The 21,489-nt window shown below is 48.6% G+C and overlaps 1 protein-coding gene across 1 annotated transcript in view; it reads left to right on the top strand.

Annotated features, from left to right (window-relative positions):
* Positions 1-21,489, top strand: part of COL5A1 (collagen type V alpha 1 chain) — a 451,358-nt gene that overhangs the window by 376,153 nt on the left and 53,716 nt on the right. Inside the window, exons 43-55 of the mRNA XM_060250656.1 lie at positions 6,933-7,040; positions 8,093-8,146; positions 8,665-8,718; positions 9,265-9,372; positions 10,728-10,781; positions 10,865-10,972; positions 12,683-12,736; positions 14,251-14,358; positions 16,394-16,447; positions 17,026-17,079; positions 18,397-18,450; positions 18,808-18,861; positions 18,953-19,060. Coding sequence (XP_060106639.1) covers positions 6,933-7,040; positions 8,093-8,146; positions 8,665-8,718; positions 9,265-9,372; positions 10,728-10,781; positions 10,865-10,972; positions 12,683-12,736; positions 14,251-14,358; positions 16,394-16,447; positions 17,026-17,079; positions 18,397-18,450; positions 18,808-18,861; positions 18,953-19,060 — 972 coding nt within the window. The remainder of the gene's footprint in view (positions 1-6,932; positions 7,041-8,092; positions 8,147-8,664; positions 8,719-9,264; positions 9,373-10,727; positions 10,782-10,864; positions 10,973-12,682; positions 12,737-14,250; positions 14,359-16,393; positions 16,448-17,025; positions 17,080-18,396; positions 18,451-18,807; positions 18,862-18,952; positions 19,061-21,489) is intronic.

Below are 21,489 nucleotides of genomic sequence, written 5' to 3'. Positions count from 1 at the left end.
ATCACTGGGGGACGGCCTGATATTGCCATGGAAGGGACAACACGTGTACTTGTTCCCTCCCATCCCGCTCATAACCAGAGTGATCCACAAGATTCACAGCGAAAGGCCACGGGGGATCCTAGTCACCCCGTGGTGGCCGAGACAACATTGGTTTGCCCCAATCCTACGCATATCCGAGGGGGTTTACCATCAGTTCCCACCAGCCGCGGACCTGCTAGTGTCGCATCAAGGGAAGGTGACTCATCACGATGCACCGCACCTGAAATTAACAGCGTGGCGGCTATAACTCCCCCTTTATCAGCCAGAGCGCAAGACGTTATCTTGAACTGTAGAAAACTATCCACACGAAAGTCCTATGAGTACAAGTGGTCTAAGTTTGTGGAGTTTGCTTCATCGGAGGGAGCAAACCCAGCTACAGCGGGCCTTTCCAAGGTGTTAGATTTCATCCTCACCCTTATCGACAAGGGATTAGCAGTGTCATCAGCTAGGGTATACTTGGCTGCCATATCAGCCAATCACGCAAGCATTGAAGGCCACTCGGTGTTTTCACACCCAGACTCTAAGAAGTTCCTTCGTGGACTTGCCAGACTGTACCCTGCAGTAAGAGTCCCAGCCCCCGCTTGGGACCTCCCTGGAGTCCTACACGCCTTATCGGGGAAACCATTTGAGCCTATGGCGTCATGTCCTTTGCAGTTGCTAACGTGGAAGACAGCTTTTCTCTTAGCCATTACGTCGGCCAGGAGAGTAGGGGAACTAGCCGCTCTCCGCTGTGACAACCCATACTTACGCTTTAGTGCTGAAGGTGTCTGGTTGAGGCCAGATATCAGATTCCTCCCCAAGGTGATATCCTCATTCCACTTAAATAAAGAAATATACCTACCGGTGTATTTCCCCAATCCTGCGACGGAAGGGGAGCGCAGACTCCATGCACTTGATGTCAAGAGGGCATTATCCTTCTACCTACACAGAATGGGACCTTTCCGTAAGGACTCCAGACTTTTTCTGTCCTATGCCAGGGCATCTCAAGGAAAGAAGGCCTCAGCTCAGAGGATTTCAAAATGGATCTCAGAGACCATAAAGCTCTGTTACTTGATAAATAAGAGACCTTTGCCTGGCCCCATTAAAGCGCACTCCACGAGGGCGATGGCCACTTCAGCAGCCTTTATGAAAGGAGTGCCCCTGGGTGACATTTGTGCAGCAGCCACGTGGTCTTCACCGCATACCTTCGTGAAACACTATGCGTTGGACCTGAGATGGCATCAAGGCACCTCGGTGGGCCAGGCGGTACTGCAGTCGCTGTCTTACTGATGAACCGGAGCACCCTCCTCCAGGTAGGACATTGGCTTGCTAGTCTCCCATCAGTGTGATGCACAGAGACCACGAAGAAGATAAACAGGTTTCTTACCTGTAACTGATGATCTTCGAGTGGTCATCTGTGCAGTCACACTACCCGCCCTCCTTCCCCTCTGCTGCCGGTCCATCATTGGATTATGCAGCGGTCAGAAGGAACTGGCGGGATGTCCGCCCCGGGCTCGGTGAGCATGCGCAGTGGGGCTGTGCGCATGCGCGCCGGGCCTAGGGCGCGGAAATCCGCAGCTTTTGAAGTTACCGATCGTGATCGGCGCAGGCGCCTAATCCCATCAGTGTGACTGCACAGATGACCACTCGAAGATCATCAGTTACAGGTAAGAAACCTGTTTTTATCATTTCTTTCACCCCCTTCATTATCCTAGCTCCCATTGCATCTAATTGGGCTTGCAGTTTCTCTATTAAAGTAGACCTAGCACGAGTTTATATCGGGTCTGACATGTAAAAAAAAAAAATCAAAAATTTTGATCTCACCAAATTAAATTTGAACCATCAGGTTTGATAAAATGAAGCTTGCCCTTTCCAATGCACCCAATTTCGCTATCCTCTGAGCCTCCCTGAGTTTTTATTTCTCCCAAAATGGCAGTCACAAATTTTGCTTCACTTAAAAAAAAAAATTCTTTTTTCCCTTTTACCAGTTCTATTTTTCTTATCTGCTATCCAACAATAGTAAATTTTTAATTGCCAAATCTATTAACTCCACCAATTTTTAATGTCCCAATCACTTTAAAAACAATATTAAAACTTAGTCCTCCCAACAACAATGGCCACCGATGTTTCTCTCTGGTATTATAATCCTAGAGTAGGCTGTTTGCTTCGTTGACTTCCTTCTTCTTCCTCCAATACTTCCTGCTTTTCTTGCCTTCAAATCTCATTTCACTGGTAGAGAAATCTCACGATATCTGACGTATTTCCCTGTGTTGACTGTGAACGTTGCAGATCTGTAACGCTGGAGCTGCCTCCTCAACCACAGATAGACTAAACAATAAATTCCTTTCTTCTTTTAACACTGTCTTTTAAGTTTACAAAGTTCAAATTTAGCCCCTTATCTTCTTCTCCTTTCAGACTTTCAGTATTTCCAACTCCCACCTTTTACTTTTGTTTTATTTAACTTTAATTAGTTCCGGAATGAAGAGATAGCAATCATTACCTTTTTTCCATAGTTTAACCAAATCAACACCAGTCCTTTGTAGATTAGATGTTTAAAATTGTAAAAGAAGGTTTGGATCCTGTTGAGCTTATGCCAAATTGATGACTCTGGAAATTTCTGCAGTCGATGAATATGCAACTTCTCTCCAGAGATCCCTCAAAGCCTCAAAGGACCCCCCCCCCCCCGGGACTCCCTTTCAGCCAAGGTAAGTCTCCTCAAAGTATCTGTGCATATCTTGGACAATTCTCTAGCTGAGAAATGTAGGCAGCAGGCATTAATTTGCCTTTTACTACCCTGAACAGAAGTGCCAGCCTGCCCCCTTTAGGGAAAGCAACTCAGCTCGCCATTTTCCAACCCCGGAAGTCCCCCAGGCCGCATGTTTGACACCCCTGATATAGGCCACTTGGGGGAGGGGGAGATCAGGAATAAATTGGGTGCATGAATGAGATTGTCTGCTCCAGGGAGGGGGGACTTGACACACAGTAGAAGTTTGTGTCTAGGAATTGGTGACTGGCCAGCATAGATGTGTGGATTAGGACAACAGTGTCCAACAAATGTCACAGAGCTTGTTGCCGCACCCACTCCAAAGATCCCCACAGACACCAACAGTTAATATGTTGCCGAAGGCTTTCACAGCCAGAGTCCATTGGTGGTTGTAGAATTTCCAGGCTGTGTGGCTGTGGTCTTGGCATTGTGAGACCTGATGTTTCGCCGGCAACTGTGACTGGCATCCTCAGAGGTTTAACCCAGAAAACTGCCTTTATATTGTGGCTAGCTAATTGGACAATATTGATGGTATGTAGGGAATTCTTTCCCACCCATCATATATAATTTTTTTTAGTCTTGCTAGTGGGAGGGAGGGACTAATGGGAAAACAGATTTTGTAAGGTCTTGCCAGTTACTAATTCCACAAAACTCAGCATATGTGAAAACGGTCAGAAATTTAGTGGAGATCACTACAAAGCAATGGACCTTTGTTCTATGAAGGGATAACTTACAAACAGAACCAATAATATACCAAGTGAAAAAGGCACACAAGCTAAAACCAGCCCATGTCAAGGTTTCCAGGGTTAGGTGTATAACAGAGAGAGTCTTCTTTGGGTGCTCAAGGTTATCTGGCCATAGCCAGATGTTGCCATGGCTACCAGATAACAGTTCCACTGCTAAATTCTTCCTCCTACACACTCCCGGCGGGGGGGGGGGGTTAATTTACTGGTTAAATTTGTATTATTGTTCTGTTTTAATCCATATACTGTTTTTATCCAGAGCCAGCTTAGGCTGGGATGGGGTGATTCAATAAATCAAATCAATCAATCAACAAATAAAATGTATTTTAACAGGGATAAACATAAAGTTCTGCATCTATTTTATTTATTTACATTATATTTATATCCCGCCCATTCTATACAGACTCAATGTGGCTAGGTAGGAAAGTCCAATGCATAATTATAGGATGGGGAAGACTTGTCTTAGCAATAGTATGTGGATCTCAGGGTTTTAGTGGACCATACACTGAGCATGAGTCAGCAATGTGATGTGGTGGCTAAAAAGACAAATGCAATATTGGGCTGTGTCAACAGAAGTATAGTGTCCAGATCATGTGAAGTGGTATCACTTTGTTCTGGTTAGATCTCACCTAGAGTATTGTGTCAGTTTGGGGCACCACAATTTAAGAAGGATATCAACAAGCTAGAAGATTTCCAGAGGAGATGGTGATGGGTCTGGAGATCAAGTCTCTCAAGGAAAGGTTGAAGGAGCTGGATATGTTAGGCTGGAGAGGACATGACTGAGAGGTGATATGATCACCATCTTCAAGCACTTGAAGGGCTGTCATCTAGAAGATGGTGCAGAGTTGTTTTCTGTGGCCCCAGAAGGTCAGACTGAACCAACGGGTTGAAATTAAATCAGAAGAGTTTTTGACTAAATGTTAGGAAGAACTTTCTGACAGTTAGGCTTCCTTGGGAGGTAGTAGGCTCTCCTTCCTTGGAGGTTTTTAAACAGAGGCTAGACGACCAACTGACAGCAATGCTGATTCTGTGAACTGAGGCAGATCATGAGAAGGAGAGCAGGAAGGGTTGCATCAGGGCTTAGTTCTTGTGGCCCCTTCTTACATGCCCAGGGGAATGCTTTTCTCCATTTTGGGGTCAGGCAGCAGTTTTTCTCCAGACCAGTTTGGCCAGGGATCCTGGAGGTTTTTTGCCATCTTCTGGGCTTGAAGCAGGTGTCACTGAAGGTGTGTGGGGGGAGCTATTTGTGAGTTTCCTGCATTGTGCAGGAGGTTGGACTAGATGATTCTTGAGCTCTCTTCCAGTTCTATGATCCTCCCCCCTTTTTCAACTATGCCACCCCTCTTAAAATTTTGGAGCACCCCAAATCAGAGAAGCACACAATCCCCTCACCTCCCACTCTGATCTGGGACCAATTTCTCATGCACAAGATCTCTGCCTTAGAGGATCAACCTCAGTCTGGTTCTGTTTATGACAAATTGGTGCTCACCCGGGAACCGGTACTTCAATTCATGATAGAACATGATTGCCTGCCTTTTAACTTGAGCTATTATAAATGGCTTCACTTTCAATGCACCCTCTAAGATGACTCTCTGTTGGGACTCCTTTTGTTATTCAGAGCTGATGTCAACTTTTACCAGAATTGTACTCATGTTGTATAGGTTCTTATATTGCACTTTCTTTAAACAACCCTCGGATTATTTCATTTGTTGGCATTGTGAAGTTTCGCCAAGTAACACTCAGATATCCTGACAGGCATAAACTTGTAGTTTGGTGCCAGTTTGGTATAGTGGTTAAGTGTGCGGACTCTTATCTAGGAGAACCGGGTTTGATTCCTCACTCCTCCACTTGCAGCTGCTGGAATGGCCTTGGGTCAGCCATAGCTCTCGCAGGAGTTGTCCTTGAAAGGGCAGCTACTGTGAGAGCCCTCTCAGCCCCACACACCTCACAGGGTGTCTGTTGTTGGGGGAGAAGATATAGGAGATGGCAAGCTGCTCTGAGTCTCTGATTCAGGGAGAAGGGCAGGGTATAAATCTGCAATTTTTCTTCTTCTTCTGGTCTTACTTCCGTACTCTCTATAACTGTGACTTTGGTTTTGTATATTGCTCTTTCATTACTGTAGTATTACTTCTTTTATTGTATGTATGGTTGTATTGCGATCTTATCTCCAATAAAAATTGCTTTTGAAACTCAACACACACACACACACACACCCCAGTGCTCTCACCCTGACCTATGAGGCTGGGACACAGCTGGAATTTAATGTATTAGCACCATCTGAAAAAATGTTATCTATGAGCTTGTTCACAGTTAGTTTATTTAAATGTTGGAATGCTTTAAAATGATGTTTTAACTTTTATTGTTCATTGCTCAGAGCCCTGAGTATTCAGGGATTGAGCAATTTATAAATCTACTAATAATAAATAAAAAAAATCCTTTTATTTGGAACTCCTAAAAATGGCCAAGTATCAGATTCATGAAAATGTTTTTAGTGTTGGATGCAACAAGGATAGCCACGTTTGCGCCTCCGTGTCCCTCAGGCCTCTTGCGTGGCTCCCCTCCAGTCCCACTGGTGCTAAAGGATGTAGAAAGCACAAGGGCTGGGGGCAGAAATTCTCCTTGCAGCACCAGATGACCTCAGAAGCCTCAGATCTTTTCAAGAAATCCCTGCAAAAGACAATGAAAATGGCCACACAGGGTGATCTGCCCCAGCATCAAGGACAGTGTACCCACTGACAAAAGAAGGTGGGCTTTCCCACAGGTGTCTAGGAAGTTCTGTATCCCCAAGGTACAAGGCCATTGCTAGTTAAGCATGTCTCATGTGTTGTAGAGGATGTGGGCAGGATTTGGGGAATGTCAGAAATACAGAATGTTTTGCCTTTTTTTTCAGGTGTGTTTTAACTAAGCATTCTTGCACCAAAGAAGCCGGCAGTTGCCATGAGCAGTATCTGGGATGTGGTGTATGTGGAGGGAGGGAGGGAGGGGGAATCTGTCTCCAGTTGCCTGCTCATTCGAGAGTTCTTAAAGTTCATTCACAGCTTGCTGACCTGGAAGCCGAGGTGGGTCCTCATCTCTTGACAGTGTCAGAATTTCTTGTAGCTGTCACCAAGTGATCATCAGGAAAAGACACAGCACGAGCTGGAGAGAGTTTGCTTCTTTTTGGAAGAAGTCAGGCTTTGTCTGAGTCCCTTTATGGCAGCACTTGGCTAAGGAGGTCACACAGTGTGGGAATGTAATGGTCAGGTTTAGGAGAACCGGGGGAGGGGGACTTCTTGCAGGGTAACAGCCCATTCCATTATCTTTGGGAGGGTCTTCTACATTTCTGTCAGGAGCCACGAAGAACATTTGTTTTAAGGAAGCTCTATTTGTTGTTTGACCATGTTGGATTTTGTTGTTGTTCTTTCTAGGGTGAGAAAGGGCCTCAAGGCCCAGCAGGTCGTGATGGTATCCAAGGTCCAGTGGGGCTTCCTGGCCCAGCAGGTCCTGTTGGCCCACCAGGGGAAGACGGAGACAAGGTGGGAGGAGAATCTGTGGTTTGGATCTTTTGTATTGGGAGATCTCTGAGTAAAGATAGCTCCTTTCCTCCACTGACGTGCTTCCTGAGAAATTCAGTGGAGCCAACCAAGGATTCTGTTTGGTTTCTATACCGTTAGCTTTTGGAAACATCAGTGGTCAGTGGAAGGTCTGGCTTGGCTTCTCTCCTCCAGATAAATCAGGGGGAAAATTGATCTGAAGCATCAGCCAGTTGAGTTTTACCTTACTCATACCGTTTTCGCACACAGCTTACCTCGCATTCACAATCCTGTTCCCTCCGCAGCGTCTGTCGGATTTCCCAGCATCTGTGCCGGAGTTACAGGAAGTGCCGTGGCTTTTGCGTAGCAAACGTAAACTGGGTTTTAGCGGTTTGCATTTGCTATGCAAAAGCTGCGGCATTTCTTGTAACTTCGGTGCAGATGGTGGGAAATCCAACCAGACACTGCGGAGGGAACAGGATTGTGACTGCGAGGTGAGCTGTGTGCGAAAATGGTCTAAGCTTCCCATTTTGCCTCTTGTTCCTTACCCATCTGGATTTTTGGTCCTCTCAGGTCAAAGATAGGTGCATGTTGGAATGTCCTATCCACAGCAGATTGGTATAGGGCAAGCTTGCCCGTGTGGGCCAAACTGATCCCAGGTGGATGGAGGCTGTGTGGCACAGTGCAGATCCAGTATGCATCACATCATGTGTTCCTTATGTGGACCACTCTTTCCTGGATGGGAAGAGCTGCATCCCTTTGAGGGGCATCAATTGATTGTCTCATGGGGAGTTTCCCATGGATTAATCTCCCAAGCCGGAGCCTCCAAACATGCATTCAGAGAAGACTCTTCCAAAAGACAATGTGTCGATTTCAGCTTTATTTTCCCAGACCCGAGAGGCCAAAAGACAGCAATTATAGGTGTGTGAATGCAGCTGTGGCACCTCCTCCTCCACTCCCTGCTCCAGCACTTCCTGGGTGTTGCATGAGGAAGTCCGGCCTCAGCTGTCATGTGTTGCCAGGCTGATGTTTGACAGCTTCTTCCTGTTTGACAGGGTGAAATTGGTGAACCAGGGCAGAAGGGGAGCAAAGGTGACAAAGGGGAACAGGTAAGGCATGGCTTTTGGGGTGTCATGGAAATGCCCTTCCCCCTTTTTTGAATGGGGTGCTTTGCTGTACACCTGGGCAAAGTAGGAGTCCTGGGGCAACAGCTGACCTCTCAGTTCCTCCCAGGGTGGGCTGGGTGGAAAAGAGCATTTCTATAGGCCTGGAGGAGGCTCTCTTGACTCCTGGAATCCCTGTGGTTGGCTTGCAGCAAGGACGGAGCTCCACTGCCCCCAGCAGGAGTTGAGTGGGGAGGGCCTGAGGGCTTCCTCTGCAGTGAGGCTGTTTATTTCCCTCTCTGCCTGCCTACTGACAAGCTGGCTTCTTCCTTCAGGGACTCCCTCCTGGGTGATGCTGGGGGGATCCCAGGGGTGGATCTCTTGCCAGTTCCAGCAAAGTGGGATTGCAGCCAGGATGAAGCCGGGTTTAGCCTTCTGCCATGGCTGAGTGTTGTTCAGAATCTCCTCCTCCAGTTGGCACTGCCCTTCCCTTTGCTCACTGGGATGTTTCTGTTTCTTGCCAGGGTCCTCCTGGTCCCACCGGTCCGCAGGGCCCAATCGGCCAGCCGGGTCCAGCTGTAAGTATGGCTCCTGCTCTTCATCCTTAGAGGTCTTGGATTATCCATAGAAAACAAGGGGTGGGAGGCAGGTCTTAACTCGAGCCCAGGTTCTTCCTAGGAAGGGGCCAGTTGGGATCCTGGAATAGGTGAAAACAGTAGAAAGGGCATCTCTGAGCATGTGCAGTGTGCCTTGCTCATGCCTCTGAAGAAACTAATCTAGCTTAAAAAGTGCAAGTCTGCTGGGAACTTCTTAGAAACTGGGTCTTGGGTGGGGTGGAGATGGAAGGGGATGGGTGTCTTCTGTCCCTCAGTTGGTTTCCTTGCTTGTTGTCCATCCCATTGAGACATGCTTCTTTTCAAGATGGCCGTCATACTGGGATTACCGGATTAGGGAGAAGGATCTCGTTTGGCGATGACTGACAAATGTTGTTGAATCCATTTCTTTCTTTCTTTCTTTCTTTCTTTCTTTCTTTCTTTCTTTCTTTCTTTCTTTCTTTCTTTCTTTCTTTCTTTCTTTCTTTCTTTCTTTCTTTCTTTCTTTCTTTCTTTCTTTCTCCTTTCCAGGGAGCTGATGGGGAACCTGGTCCTCGAGGACAGCAAGGTCTCTTTGGTCAGAAAGGAGACGAAGGACCAAGAGGTTTCCCTGGCCCTCCAGGCCCCGTCGGCTTGCAGGTGACTGTGAAAGGCTCCATGGGGAGGGAGGGAGGCAGGCAGGCAGGCAGGCCGGGCGTCTGTCCACAGGAGGCTTCCAGATCCACAGGCCTGAGGAGAACAGGTGCAGATTTGCTTTCTGGCCTGAGTTGCTTTCTGGCCTGGTTCTTGAAGCTTCTTGCTGGCCACAGACCACCGTTGGCCTCAGCTTGCCTAAGGCTTCAAAGTCTGGAAAGGCTCAACTTGACTATGTGGTTTTACAGCAGTTCCAGCAATGGCTGGTGTAGGTGAGATGTTACAAAAATGTATTTTTAAAATGCTTAGCAGTGCTATCTTGAGCACCGTGAGACGCTGGTTAGGGTGGCCCTGCTAGGGGCTGTTTTTTTACCTTGGCTTTTTAAACTTAAATGAGATTTTACTGTTGAATATTGTTTTTCTAGAAGCACGAGGGTGCTGATTTTCCCTCCTGGAGAGAAAAGAGAACACGGGGGGGGGGGGGGGGAGTCTGTGCCCGGCAAGGCTGCATACCCGAGCCAGGTGGTGCCAGCTCTTGGCACAAGACTGCAGCTGGTAGGAAGGAGAAAGATTTTATTCTTGTGAGTGTGAAAATGCCCCCCATAATTTGACAGGATCTTTGTCTGGGGAAACTAATAGGATTAGATATACGTGCAGATGCAGATACAAACAGATAGACAGACAGACGGAAATATTATAGCAGGTGCCCAAACTTGGATCTTCTGAGCCAGCTGATGCACAGATTCTAGACTGCTGAGAGAGTCAAATTACATACTGTGGAAATACTGATGATCCCAGATGAATTTGTGAATGTCTGGAAACTCAGAGCCCCGCTGGCAAATGCTGGCAGTCACCACAATGTGATTGTCAGTTTTCACTCACACATGTGTGGAAATGAGAGAAATAGATACCTGTTCGTGGGTGCTTACAAAATGGCCAGTATTTGCAACATTTCTCCCCATTCCGGCCTCCTGCGGTTCACCCTGCTGGGCTTGAGGGGCTCTTTGCCTCCCCTCCTACAGGCTCCAAAGGGCCTGGGCAAAGTTCCCCATCTCAGCTCCCAGGGGGTGCATTGACAGGCCTGTGGTCTGCCACAGCAAGAGACAGCAGAAGGACCCCCGTTTGTCTGCAGCTCCTGCCGCAGCGCCCTTTTGCACGTTATTCGGTAGCAGGCCTGTGTTTGTCCACATCAGAGAGCCTTGGCCAGTCCTGAATGAGTGCAGGTGGGACATTTGCAACCCCAGGCTTCCCTCAGCTGCTCTTCATACTTGGCAGTGTAAAATACATTATTGCAATATTTTTAAAAGTAATAATATGCAAATGAGCCATAAATAAAAGCTCTTCTAATTCTGTCTCTGCAGGGCTTACCAGGACCACCTGGAGAGAAGGGAGAAACGGGTGACGTTGGGCAAATGGTAGGTTCTGTCGCTTCTGTTTTTTTAAATCCCTTTGCCTGGCCTTCGTGAGTCTGTCTGACCTTCCCACTCTTCTCCCCCAGGGCCCCCCGGGTCCCCCAGGGCCAAGGGGTCCATCTGGTTCCCCAGGAGCTGATGGGCCACAAGGGCCACCTGGCGGGATTGGAAACCCCGGAGCTGTCGGTGAGAAGGTGAGCAGTCTCAAGGCTCCATTTTGCTGCTGGGGGGAGGAGACTGGTGCTGGGATTCCTTTGAGTGGAAAATGGGTTTGACGGCATAGCCAGATGGGGGAGAGGCCTCTAATGGCAAGCCTCGGGAAAGGCTGGCCTCAGCGTTTTGAGGTCTACTATGGGAGGAAGAGACCGTCGATGGGTGCCAACAGAGTGTCTGCTACCGCTTGAATCATTCAAGGAATCAAAGGATCATAGAATTGGAAGGGTCATCTAGTCCATCCTGCTGACAATGCAGGAAACACACAAATGCCCACATCCCCAGTGACCCCTGCTCCATGCCCCCCAAAAACCCCTCCAAGACTGGCCTGGAGAAAAATAGCTGCCAGACCCCCAAGCAGCAAACCGCATTTCCCTGGGTGAGCCAGAAAGGGCACTGACACAGCCCGCTGCCCTCCTTCTCGTGAGCTGCCTCATTCACAGAAAAAAACTGTGACAAAATTACTAACCAATTTATATAATAAACTTATAATTAAAAATGTATATACTCATTTACCAAAACCATGCTGTCAGATGGCCATCTAGCCTCTGCTTGAAAACCTCCAAGGAAGGAGAGCCCACCAGGGAGGGACGCTGGCTCAGTGGCAGAGCATCTGCTTGGGAAGCAGAAGGTCCCAGGTTCAATCCCTGGAATCTCAAAAAAAGGGTCCAGGCAAAATAGGTGTGGAAAACCTCAGCTTGAGACCCTGGAGAGCCGCTGCCAGTCTGAGAAGACAATACTGACTTTGATGGACCCAGGGTCTGATTCAGTATAAGGCAGCTTCATATGTCCATATGTCCACCACCCAAGGAGGAAGCCTGTTCCACTGAGGAACTGCTCTAACGGTCAGCATGTTCTTCCTAATGTTGAGCCAGAAACTCTTTTGATTTAATTTCAACCTGTTGGTTCACTCCAAATATATTTTTATATTTGTTTATGTAACCAACTTATATCCAAATGTTCCATTTTAGAAGGTTTCACATGTGAAATCAGAACATACTAATAGCAGAAAATGGAAGCTCTTTGCCTGCTTGCTGTTCCTGCCAAGTGGCACCTAGAAGACAATAAAAGCGGTGCCAGGCAAGTCTCCCCATGGAGGGCATTGCTTACGTGACGCAATGCCATAGGCAAGGCTTGACCCCCGTTGCCACACCCTCCAAATGCCCTTCCTCAGAAGAGATGGCCGTGGGATGTGGACGGGCTCACTGATTCCAGCCCATGAAGGGGTTCAGGGGTCAAGGTCTCCTAAAGCAACTGTGATGTCCAGATGCTTTTGGCAAGACCTCCTTAGGAGCTCCAGGGCATTTCCACTGCACTAGTGCCAGGGGGTGGGGCAGGGAGAAGAAGTCACAGGATGCCTTTTTGTTTTTCTTTTTCATTCAGCTTTGAAAGATCACCCAAATAGGGCCTCCACCAACTGTGGGACCTGGTGCCTACCCCCTCTTATCACCCATGGGGCTGGGCAGGGCCAAGGGAGCAGGCCTTTTGTTGCGGCTGTGAATGTGGCCTGGAGAGATGCTGGTGGGAAAGGCCATGGCTTGGGATTCCGGGATTCCTCTGACGGTCTCTTAAAAAAGGGCACAGACAGGCCATGCCGGGGGAGGGGGAAGCAGATGTACGGGAGAGGGGAGAGCCCGTCCCCCCCTGCCCAAAGGAACCATGATGCCAGTTCTCCCTTTTGCACTCCGCAGGGCGAACCAGGAGAAGCAGGAGAGCCTGGCCTGCCAGGAGAGTCTGGGCCTCCAGTAAGTTTGAACCTGATTTGCTTTCTGCCTTCAAGTAAGAGAGACCCCGGTGGTGGTGCTGCTGCTGCTCAGACAAGGCCTGAGGCCTAGAAGAGGCTTCTGTGACCTCAAAGCCACCTGATCTGCTTCCCTGAGCTTTTGCGCCCCAAACACCATTTTGGTTTTTAGAATGAGATGGGCTGTTCTCATGGAATGTGCATCAAACATCACTTTCTCCCCACTCTTCACTTTCAACTTTTGGGAGGCTTGGGGTGCTGGACCAAAGTTCCCCACTGTCACTTGGCATCAGAAGCCAAGTGGGGTCATTGTGGCAAGACTGTTTGGACATCCTGGCCTGCTTCCCCCAAGAGCAGGAAGTGGACTGCAACATTGGCAGGGGTGCTAAACCAGACCTGCCTTGTGACTGCCCGAGGGTGGCTAGCTGCTGGGTCTGGGTCTCCCACTGAGAAGCGACTGAGGGGTCTGTGAGCATGGAGGAGGCAAGGCAGCTCCCAGCTTAGAGCTTTCCTTTCCTTTCCTTTCCTTTCCTTTCCTTTCCTTTCCTTTCCTTTCCTTTCCTTTCCTTTCCTTTCCTTTCCTTTCCTTTCCTTTCCTTTCCTTTCTCTCTTGCTTTCTTCTTTTCTTTTCCTTCTTTCTCTTTCCTTCCTTTCTTTCTGGCCTGCTTCCCCCAAGAGCAGGAAGTAGACTGCAACATTGGCAGGGGTACTAAACCAGAACTGCCTTGTGACTGCCAGAGGGTGGCTAGCTGCTGGGTCTGTGAGCATGGAGGAAGCAAGGCAGCTCCCAGCTTAGAACCTTTCTTCCTCCCTCCCTCCCTCCCTCCCTTCCTTTCTCTCTCTTTCTTTTTCTCTCTTTCTTTTTTCTCTCTTTCTTTTTTTCTCTTTCTCTCTCTCTCTTCTTTCTTTCTTTCTTTCTTTCTTTCTTTCTTTCTTTCTTTCTTTCTTTCTTTCTTTCTTTCTTTCTTTCTTTCTTTCTTTCTTTCTTTCTTTCTTTCTTTCTTTCTTTCTTTCTTCCTTCCTTCCTTCCTTCCTTCCTTCCTTCCTTCCCCCAGGAGCAGGAAGTGGACTGCAACATTGGCAGGGGTACTAAATTCTCTTTCTCTCTTTCTTTCTCCTCCAATGGGAGATGGCCACGGAGAGCTCTTGTTTGTCCAGTGCGGGAAGGGCATGTCCTGAAGAGCAGCTTCCTGGGGCCTCATCAGCTGTGGAGAGCACCAGGGGAGGGGTGGGGGGGTGCTGAAGCTTCTTGCCACTTGCCATGATGAGGCCTGATATGGGAAAGCTCCAGAAAGCTCCAGGCATCTCTGTCTGCTTCCTACCCAGGTGTGTTTAGCATCTGGACCTCATTGTATGGAAATCAGTTGGGGGTGGGGGGAGGATGTCTTGCTGTCGATCAATTGGCTGTGGGTGCTGAGGTTCTTGACATTGTTTTCTTGGCAGTTCCTTACATCTCCTGTAATAAATGGAACCCACTTTTAAAATGCACTAATGTGATCTCCAATTTTCCTCTTCTAGGGTCCTAAAGGCGAGCGAGGGGAGAAGGGCGAAGCGGGTCCCTCTGGGGCAGCTGGTCCCCCTGGCCCCAAAGGCCCCCCGGGGGATGATGGTCCCAAAGGCAGCCCTGTAAGTAGCATTCTCTCTCTCTCTCTCTGGGGAGCCTCCTGAGACCAGCCTTCTCTTCTGTGTGGTTCCACTGCATGAGCAGCACATGTCCCTGCTGCCAGGAGCCTGGGCTCATGTGGCATCCAGCAGCATTTGCCTGTAGGCTGAAAACCAGGGAAGGCCATTAGCATGCCCAGGAGAGAGCTGCTGCTGTAGTTTGTGCGGTCGCCCTTCCTTTGCATCTCAAGGTTTTGCATTAGGACATCACATATCCAAACCATGTGATATTATAGATGATCACACTTGAATTAGTATCATAGAGTTGGAAGGGACCTCCAAAGTCATCTAGTCCAACCCATGCAGAAAATTCACAAATACCTCCCCCCACATCCCCAGTTAGTTCTGTTCCGCAGCCAGAAGATGGCAAAAACCCCTCCAGGACCCCCAGGGTCATCTGGTCCAACCCCCTGCACAGTGCAGGAAATTCACAAATACCCTCCCCAATGCCCCCAGTTATCCCTGCTCCACACCCAGAAGATGGCAAAAAACAAAAACCCACCCTCCAAGATCCCCAGCCAAACTGCTGTGGAGAAAAACTGTTTACTGACCCCAAAGTGGCCATCAGCATTTCCCTGGGCATGTAAGAAGGGGCCACAAGAACTAAGTACTGATGCAACTCTTCCTGCCCTCTCTCGCGTGAACTACCTAAGTCTCCATTTTGAGCAGTGGCCTGTGGCCAGTCACAAGTTGGGTTGCTTTGGCTTTCGTTGGATTCTTTTTGCTGAGTGATCTGGTCTGCAGCTCTTGCTTGAATGAAATCAGGGATGTTTTGGGACTGGAACTTGTGCATTAGATACAGAGGCTATTCATTCATTGCTTAAAAAGCCACTTCTTTAGATCTGTCTCTGATCTGCCCTTTCTCCGCCAAGTGACCAACTGCAGGTCTTCCTGTGAACCCTTTTCAGGCCAAGCTAAGGGGCAGGTTAATGACCTCCGTCTGATGATAACCCGGCTTCCTTGTTGCTCCTCCTGGGTCTCTCTTTGATGAACCTTTGATGAGGAAGAAGAACATCTTGCCCTTCTGATGAGGCAGTTGGGTCATCAGGGGATGTGCCTGAGTTTAAATCATCCCTCATGGATCAGACTCAAAAGGTTGCTGTTGGAGCCCATCGGTCTTCAGTTTGGGAGCTGTCCTGTGGAGGTCTCATTCCCATGCTATTCAATCTATATGTAAAACCCTTAGGAGAAACCATTCATAGCTGTGGAGTTGGAGCCTGATTTGGATCCTTGTGAGTTTCATCAATATGCTGATGACACCCAATTCTATTCATTTAAATATTTTACTTAGGTATTAAAACAGTTTTATCCCACCTTCCCTTGTGGTTCAAGGCAGCTTACATTTTCAGTTTAAACAAAAAAATTGGCACAACCCATCTCTCTTCCCCCCCCCCCCACCCTTCACGATGTCTCTGTCCGAATCCACTGGCCGTGCAATAGTGGTCTTGAGCCCCTGCCTGACTGCTGCTGGAAAAGCTCTGCTCTTGAAGGACGTTGTGCTTTTGATGGGGTTTTGCTGACTTGCTGACCTGGCTAAGACCCAGCATCGCTACTAGAGAAGCAAGTTAATGCAGCTACAAAGAATGCTTTCTTGCCGCTTAAAGTTGTCCTCCAACCTGGCCACTGGAATCTGTGCCATAGTGATATCACAAGTAATGGATCCCCTCAAAATAGGCCTCCCCTCAAAATCAACTCTGAGACTTCAGTTAGTGCAGAATGCCACTGCTCCATTATTGTCTGGAGTTGGGTGAAGTGTGCCTGTTGCTTCCCTTCTGCAAGTGCTCCACCTTGAGTCTCAGTGCAGCCTAAATAAATTGTCTAAATAAATTAAACAAATACAGTTAATGGATTGGGACCTCCCTCTGCATCCCTAGTTTGGTTGTCAGGTTGCTGGTGTCTTGTTGAGGCTCTTGCGCTCTCTTTAGCCTTGCTCTGCAAGCCAAGTCCAGTAGCCCTCGGCAGATGATGCTCTTTTCATCTTTTCCATTTTTTCCTGCAGGGTCCAGTCGGTTTCCCTGGAGACCCCGGACCTCCTGGTGAACCTGGCCCAGCTGTAAGTACCCATTGAGGAGAGTAAGATTTGTATTCTTTACTTTTTTCCCTAAGAAGCATTTCAGATGACACAATCTTAAGCATGTGTACTCAGAAATATAAATCTTAGTGGGTTCAGCAGGATTTACTCCCTTGTGAGCGTGCCCAGGATTTCACGCTTAGCCTTCACTTCTTTCCTGCAGAGGCACCAGAGAAAACCCGACAGAGAATGAGGTCCTGAAAATAATTTCTGGGCTTCTTTCTGTCCTTATAATCATGAGAGTTAGAACTTTGCATTTTAAAAGTAGGGAAGAAGAAAGGATACTTTCCCAAGAGGCAGATTTCTGGGTGGTTCTGCATAGCTCTGTTGAAAGAGATGCTGCAGGTGCTGATTTGTCAATGGGCTGTATGATGCATTCTGGATGGGAAAAGCATCTCTTCATCTGCCTTCCTGTACTCAAAATTGGTCAAGAATATGGATATGGAGAAGTGCCTGCAGTGCCATTCTATATTTGTATGCTTGTGGCATGCTGCCTTCAAGACACATGGACTGGTGATTGCACAAGGTGTCTTCTTCTAAGGCTTTTTTTTTTCTTTTAGGGCCAGGATGGTCCACCAGGTGATAAAGGTGATGATGGTGAACCTGGACAGACGGTGAGTGAATACAAGTCTGGCATCTGCTTGCTAGAGATGTACCAAGACTTGTTCCTGGAGCGCCTGTGCTTGCTCTAATGCCATAGCCATTGGCTGGGTTGCCTACAGCAAGTGCAGACGGCTCCACGCAGGGCAAAGCATCGCTGCTCTGGACCTGGCACTGACTTCCAGCCATCCCCATCCCCTACACCCTCTCATGAACCAGGAAACCAAATGTTCGGTTTTATTTCTGACATCATATACAGAATATAGCATAGCCCTGTGCTTGTGGCCTTGGTTCTGGGCCCTCATTCTCTGTTGCCCCATCCCAAGCTTGGGCCCTGTTTCCAGGGAATGAGGCACTTGGAATCTGCTTCCTTTCCCACTGGTCTGGGTTCACTGTGGCAAGTTGGACCCTGTTGGAGGGCTGATGCAGTCATTGCTCTTATTTATTTATTTATTTATTTATTTCAATTTATATCCCGCCCTACCCCACCGAAGCAGGCTCAGGGCGGCTCACAACACAAAATTCTAATAAATCAATTTAAAATACATTAATAATTTATACAATAAAATAGAGTAAAAACATTGTAGTATGCCATGCTAAGTCTTCCTTAAAAATTCAGCTCTTCAGCTCTTCAGATATTCTGATGTTCAAATATTCGGATGTTCAGATATCGGTCAGTTGTATGCCAACCGGAAGAGGACTGTCTTACAGGCCCTGCGGAACTGACCAAGGTTCCGCAGGGCCCTCACCTCCTCCGGCAACTGGTTCCACCAGCAGGGGGCTGTGATCGAAAAGGCCCTGTCCCTAGTTGATTTCAGATGGGCCTCCTTTGACCCGGGGATTATAAGGAGATTCTGAGAACCCGATCTCAGCACTCTCTGGGGAACATACGGGGAGAGACGGTCCCTAAGGTAGGCAGGTCCTAGGCCATAAAGGGCTTTAAAGGTAATAACCAGCACCTTGTACCGAACTCAGTATGTTATCGGCAGCCAATGCAGTCCCCGAAGCCCCGGCTGAATGTGCTCCCGTCTAGGGAGCCCTAATAACAACCGGGCAGCGGCGTTCTGCACTAGCTGCAACTTCCGGGTTCGGCACAGGGGCAGCCCCATGTAGAGGGCATTACAGTGGTCCAACCTCGAGGTGACCGTTGCATGGATCACTGTTGCCAGATCGCTGTCCTCCAGGAAAGGGGCCAACTGCTTTGCTCGCCTAAGGTGAAAGAATGCGGACTTGGTAGTGGCTGCTATTTGGGCCACTTGTCTGTGCCATCATGTCCTCATCTTCTTGTCTGTGTCATCATGTCCTCTCTCTCTCGCTCTCTCTCTCTTCAGGGCTCCCCTGGTCCAACTGGAGAGCCAGGTCCTTCAGGGCCACCAGGAAAAAGAGTAAGTGTTTGCTTGCACAGGGGACTACCTTTACTTTAAGAATTTGGGAAGCTCATAAGAAGCCCTCATTGACATCTGGGCAGCTGAGCTGAGGTTTGTGGATATCCTTGCACAGAAGAGCCAGTGTGCACACAGCTCAAGGCACCCTTTCTCGCTCAGTGGTTATGTAGCGTTTTGGGAAGAGGCAGTCCACCTTCCTAAGAGCATTAGTTGATCATTCCTTTGCCTAAGGACAGTTTGGGTTGTATATTAGCTTTCAGTTCTCATGTGTTAGTTGCACTATTTGTCACCTCTCAGGGTATCTTTTCAAGCCACTAGCCTGATGGTAATTCTTTCTTTTCTCCCATTTTTATTTAGGGCCCGCCTGGCCCAGCAGGTCCTGAAGGCCGGCAAGGAGAGAAGGGGGCCAAGGTAAAGCTCTGGCAGTCTCAGAGGCACAGAAAGTGAAACCCACTTTGCTTCTGCCTTTTTTCACCTGGTTTTCCTTGCTTCTTGTCTTCAGGGGGAAGCCGGTTTGGAAGGGCCTCCTGGGAAAACAGGCCCTGTGGGCCCTCAGGGACCACCAGGAAAACCGGGCCCAGATGGACTGCGAGGAATCCCTGGCCCTGTGGTGAGTGCCACAGACGCCACCCCATAGAGAGTCAGGGACTGGCTGGGCATTTACAGGGGCTGCCACTCAACAGCAGAGCTCCCCACTGCCATCCGTTTCTCCAAGGGCCTGGCCCAGCCCAGCATTTTGCAGATGTGCCCTGCTTCCATCTGTCTTATTTGGTCCAGCTTGGGTGGCTGGAAGGAAGGGGTCATTTGGGGTTTAGGAAATATAGTACTTTAGGATTTATTTCTGTCAACTGTGTGGATTACATTTGGATAGAAGCATAGAGAAGAAAAGGAAAGTACTTTAAAAAAACAAGATTCTTTTAAAAAGAAGAAAAGTTGCCTAATTCTTGTTCCCTCTGCCTGAGGGGGCTGTAGGGCTGTCTGTCTCTGAGCCAGCTGCTCCTCCTCCCGCCACAAATAAAGCCCTCCTCCCATGAAACCTCCTGTTGTCCTTCAGGAATGGCCAGTGGAACAGCATCTGTGTGGATCTTTTTTAATAAGATGAGAAAAGGAACTTTGCCAGAATGATTTGTAGGATCTCATGGCCGTTCCAAGCCTGAGAAGGAGCTTGGGTCAGAAGCTCATGTGTTGTTTCCCACTCAGCAAGCCAGGGGCCTTCCCGCCCAGAGCTTATTTGCAGTGGGGAATCTGGGACCCCCCTCAACCACCCTGCCCCACCTACAGGAGGACAAAATTGCAGATGGCTGTGGGCTTTGTCAGGGGCTCTTGCAAGCTCAAAGAAGCACAGAAACAGAGCTGGAAGGGACCCCAAGGGCCGTCTTGTCCAATCCAGGCAAAGTGCAAGAAATCCTCAGCTGTTCTCTAGACTCCCCCAGGGACTCCTGCTCTGGGCCCAGGCCAGGGAAGAAAGATGCCCTGGAGGGAATCCTTTCCTGGCCTCCCAGTGATGATTGGCATTCCCCTGGACATATAGGGGAGGAGGAGGAGAAAGAGAGGGAGAAGATTATGATGATATTCCTCCCCTGCAACTGACACCCTGTGAGGTGGGTGGGGCTGGGAGAGCTCTTACAGCAGCTGCCCTTTCAAGGACAACCTCTGCCAGAGCTATGGCTGACCCAAGGCCATTCCAGCAGCTGTAAGTGGAGGAGGGGAGAATCAAACCCGGTTATCCCAGATAAGAGTCCGCACACTTAGCCACTACACCAAACTCGTTCTCCCTACACCACTACACCAAACTCTCCCTAAATACCTCCCCCTAAATTCACAGGATCCACATTCCTGTCAGATGGCCATCTAGAAGAAGAAGATATTGGATTTATATCCCGCCCTCCACTCCGAATCTCAGAGTCTCAGAGTGGCTCACAATCTCCTTTACCTTCCTCCCCCACAACAGACACCCTGTGAGGTGGGCAGGGCTGAGAGAGCTCTCCTCGGAAGCTGCCCTTTCAAGGACAACCTCTGCAAGGCTATGGCTGACCCAAGGCCATGCCAGCAGATGCAAGTGGAGGAGTGGGGAATCAAACCAGGTTCTCCCAGATAAGAGTCCGCACACTTAACCACTACACCAGACTGGCTCTCCTAAGGGCCATAAGAGCTGAGCACTGCCTCGTCCCTCCTGCCTTCCTTCTCACAGTCTTCCCAGATTCATCAGATCAGATGGTGCTCCACTTGGCTTTTGTCCAGATTCAAGGACCGAACAGGAACAACAAGCTCAGTTTATATAGTCACCATTTCTTTGGGTTTAATTCCAGGGGAAACATCGTGAAGGAAATAAATAAAGATTGAAGATTGATAGGCAGATGTATCCTTAATTGTGGGGTGCTGAGAGAAATTAACTGGGGCCCTGCCATCGTGCTCCATCCCTTCTCTCAAGAGCAGAGGCAGCCTTTCAGCATCTTCTTCTTTGAAATGTGTAGCGTTATCTCCCCTCTCCCCAGACCAGAGAAATACATTCCAGTCTAACGATTTCAAATGCTGCTATGCATTACATTACAAGGAATCTACTATTCCAGTTAAGAAATAAAATAAAGAGGACCTCCTCCATCATGGCATGGTAGCAGGAACTTCACTGGGGGGTTTCTCCTCTTCCTTGGGGTTTACCCCCCACTCCACCCACACACACACCCTCAGGTTCTCATCATGGTGGTCATGAGTCCTTTTGATGGAGGGTCCCAGTGCCAGAAGCTGAGGGTTTTTTGCAAGAGATCTAGGCAAAAGAGTGTGTCAAGATGGCTGGAAAGGACAGTGTTATGTATGTGGACCAAAGTGAAGACAGATATGGGTGTTCCTGCCAGGCTCGTTGGAGTCAAAAGGACTGAGCTTGGGGACTCACGAACAATGGGCAGGAGGATCCAAATCCCTGCTGCCCTGATCCAATCACAGGCCCCCTGCTGGTTTGAATGACCCAATAACGTGTTGCATGGGACCCCTGAGTTGTATATAGTTGGCCCTGTGGGCCCAGGTAGCCAGTCTTTTGACTGC

Source organism: Heteronotia binoei, chromosome 12 (genome assembly GCF_032191835.1).
Source record: "Heteronotia binoei isolate CCM8104 ecotype False Entrance Well chromosome 12, APGP_CSIRO_Hbin_v1, whole genome shotgun sequence".
Taxonomy (NCBI): Eukaryota; Metazoa; Chordata; class Lepidosauria; order Squamata; family Gekkonidae; genus Heteronotia; species Heteronotia binoei.
This window is presented reverse-complemented; position numbering and strand designations above follow the sequence as displayed.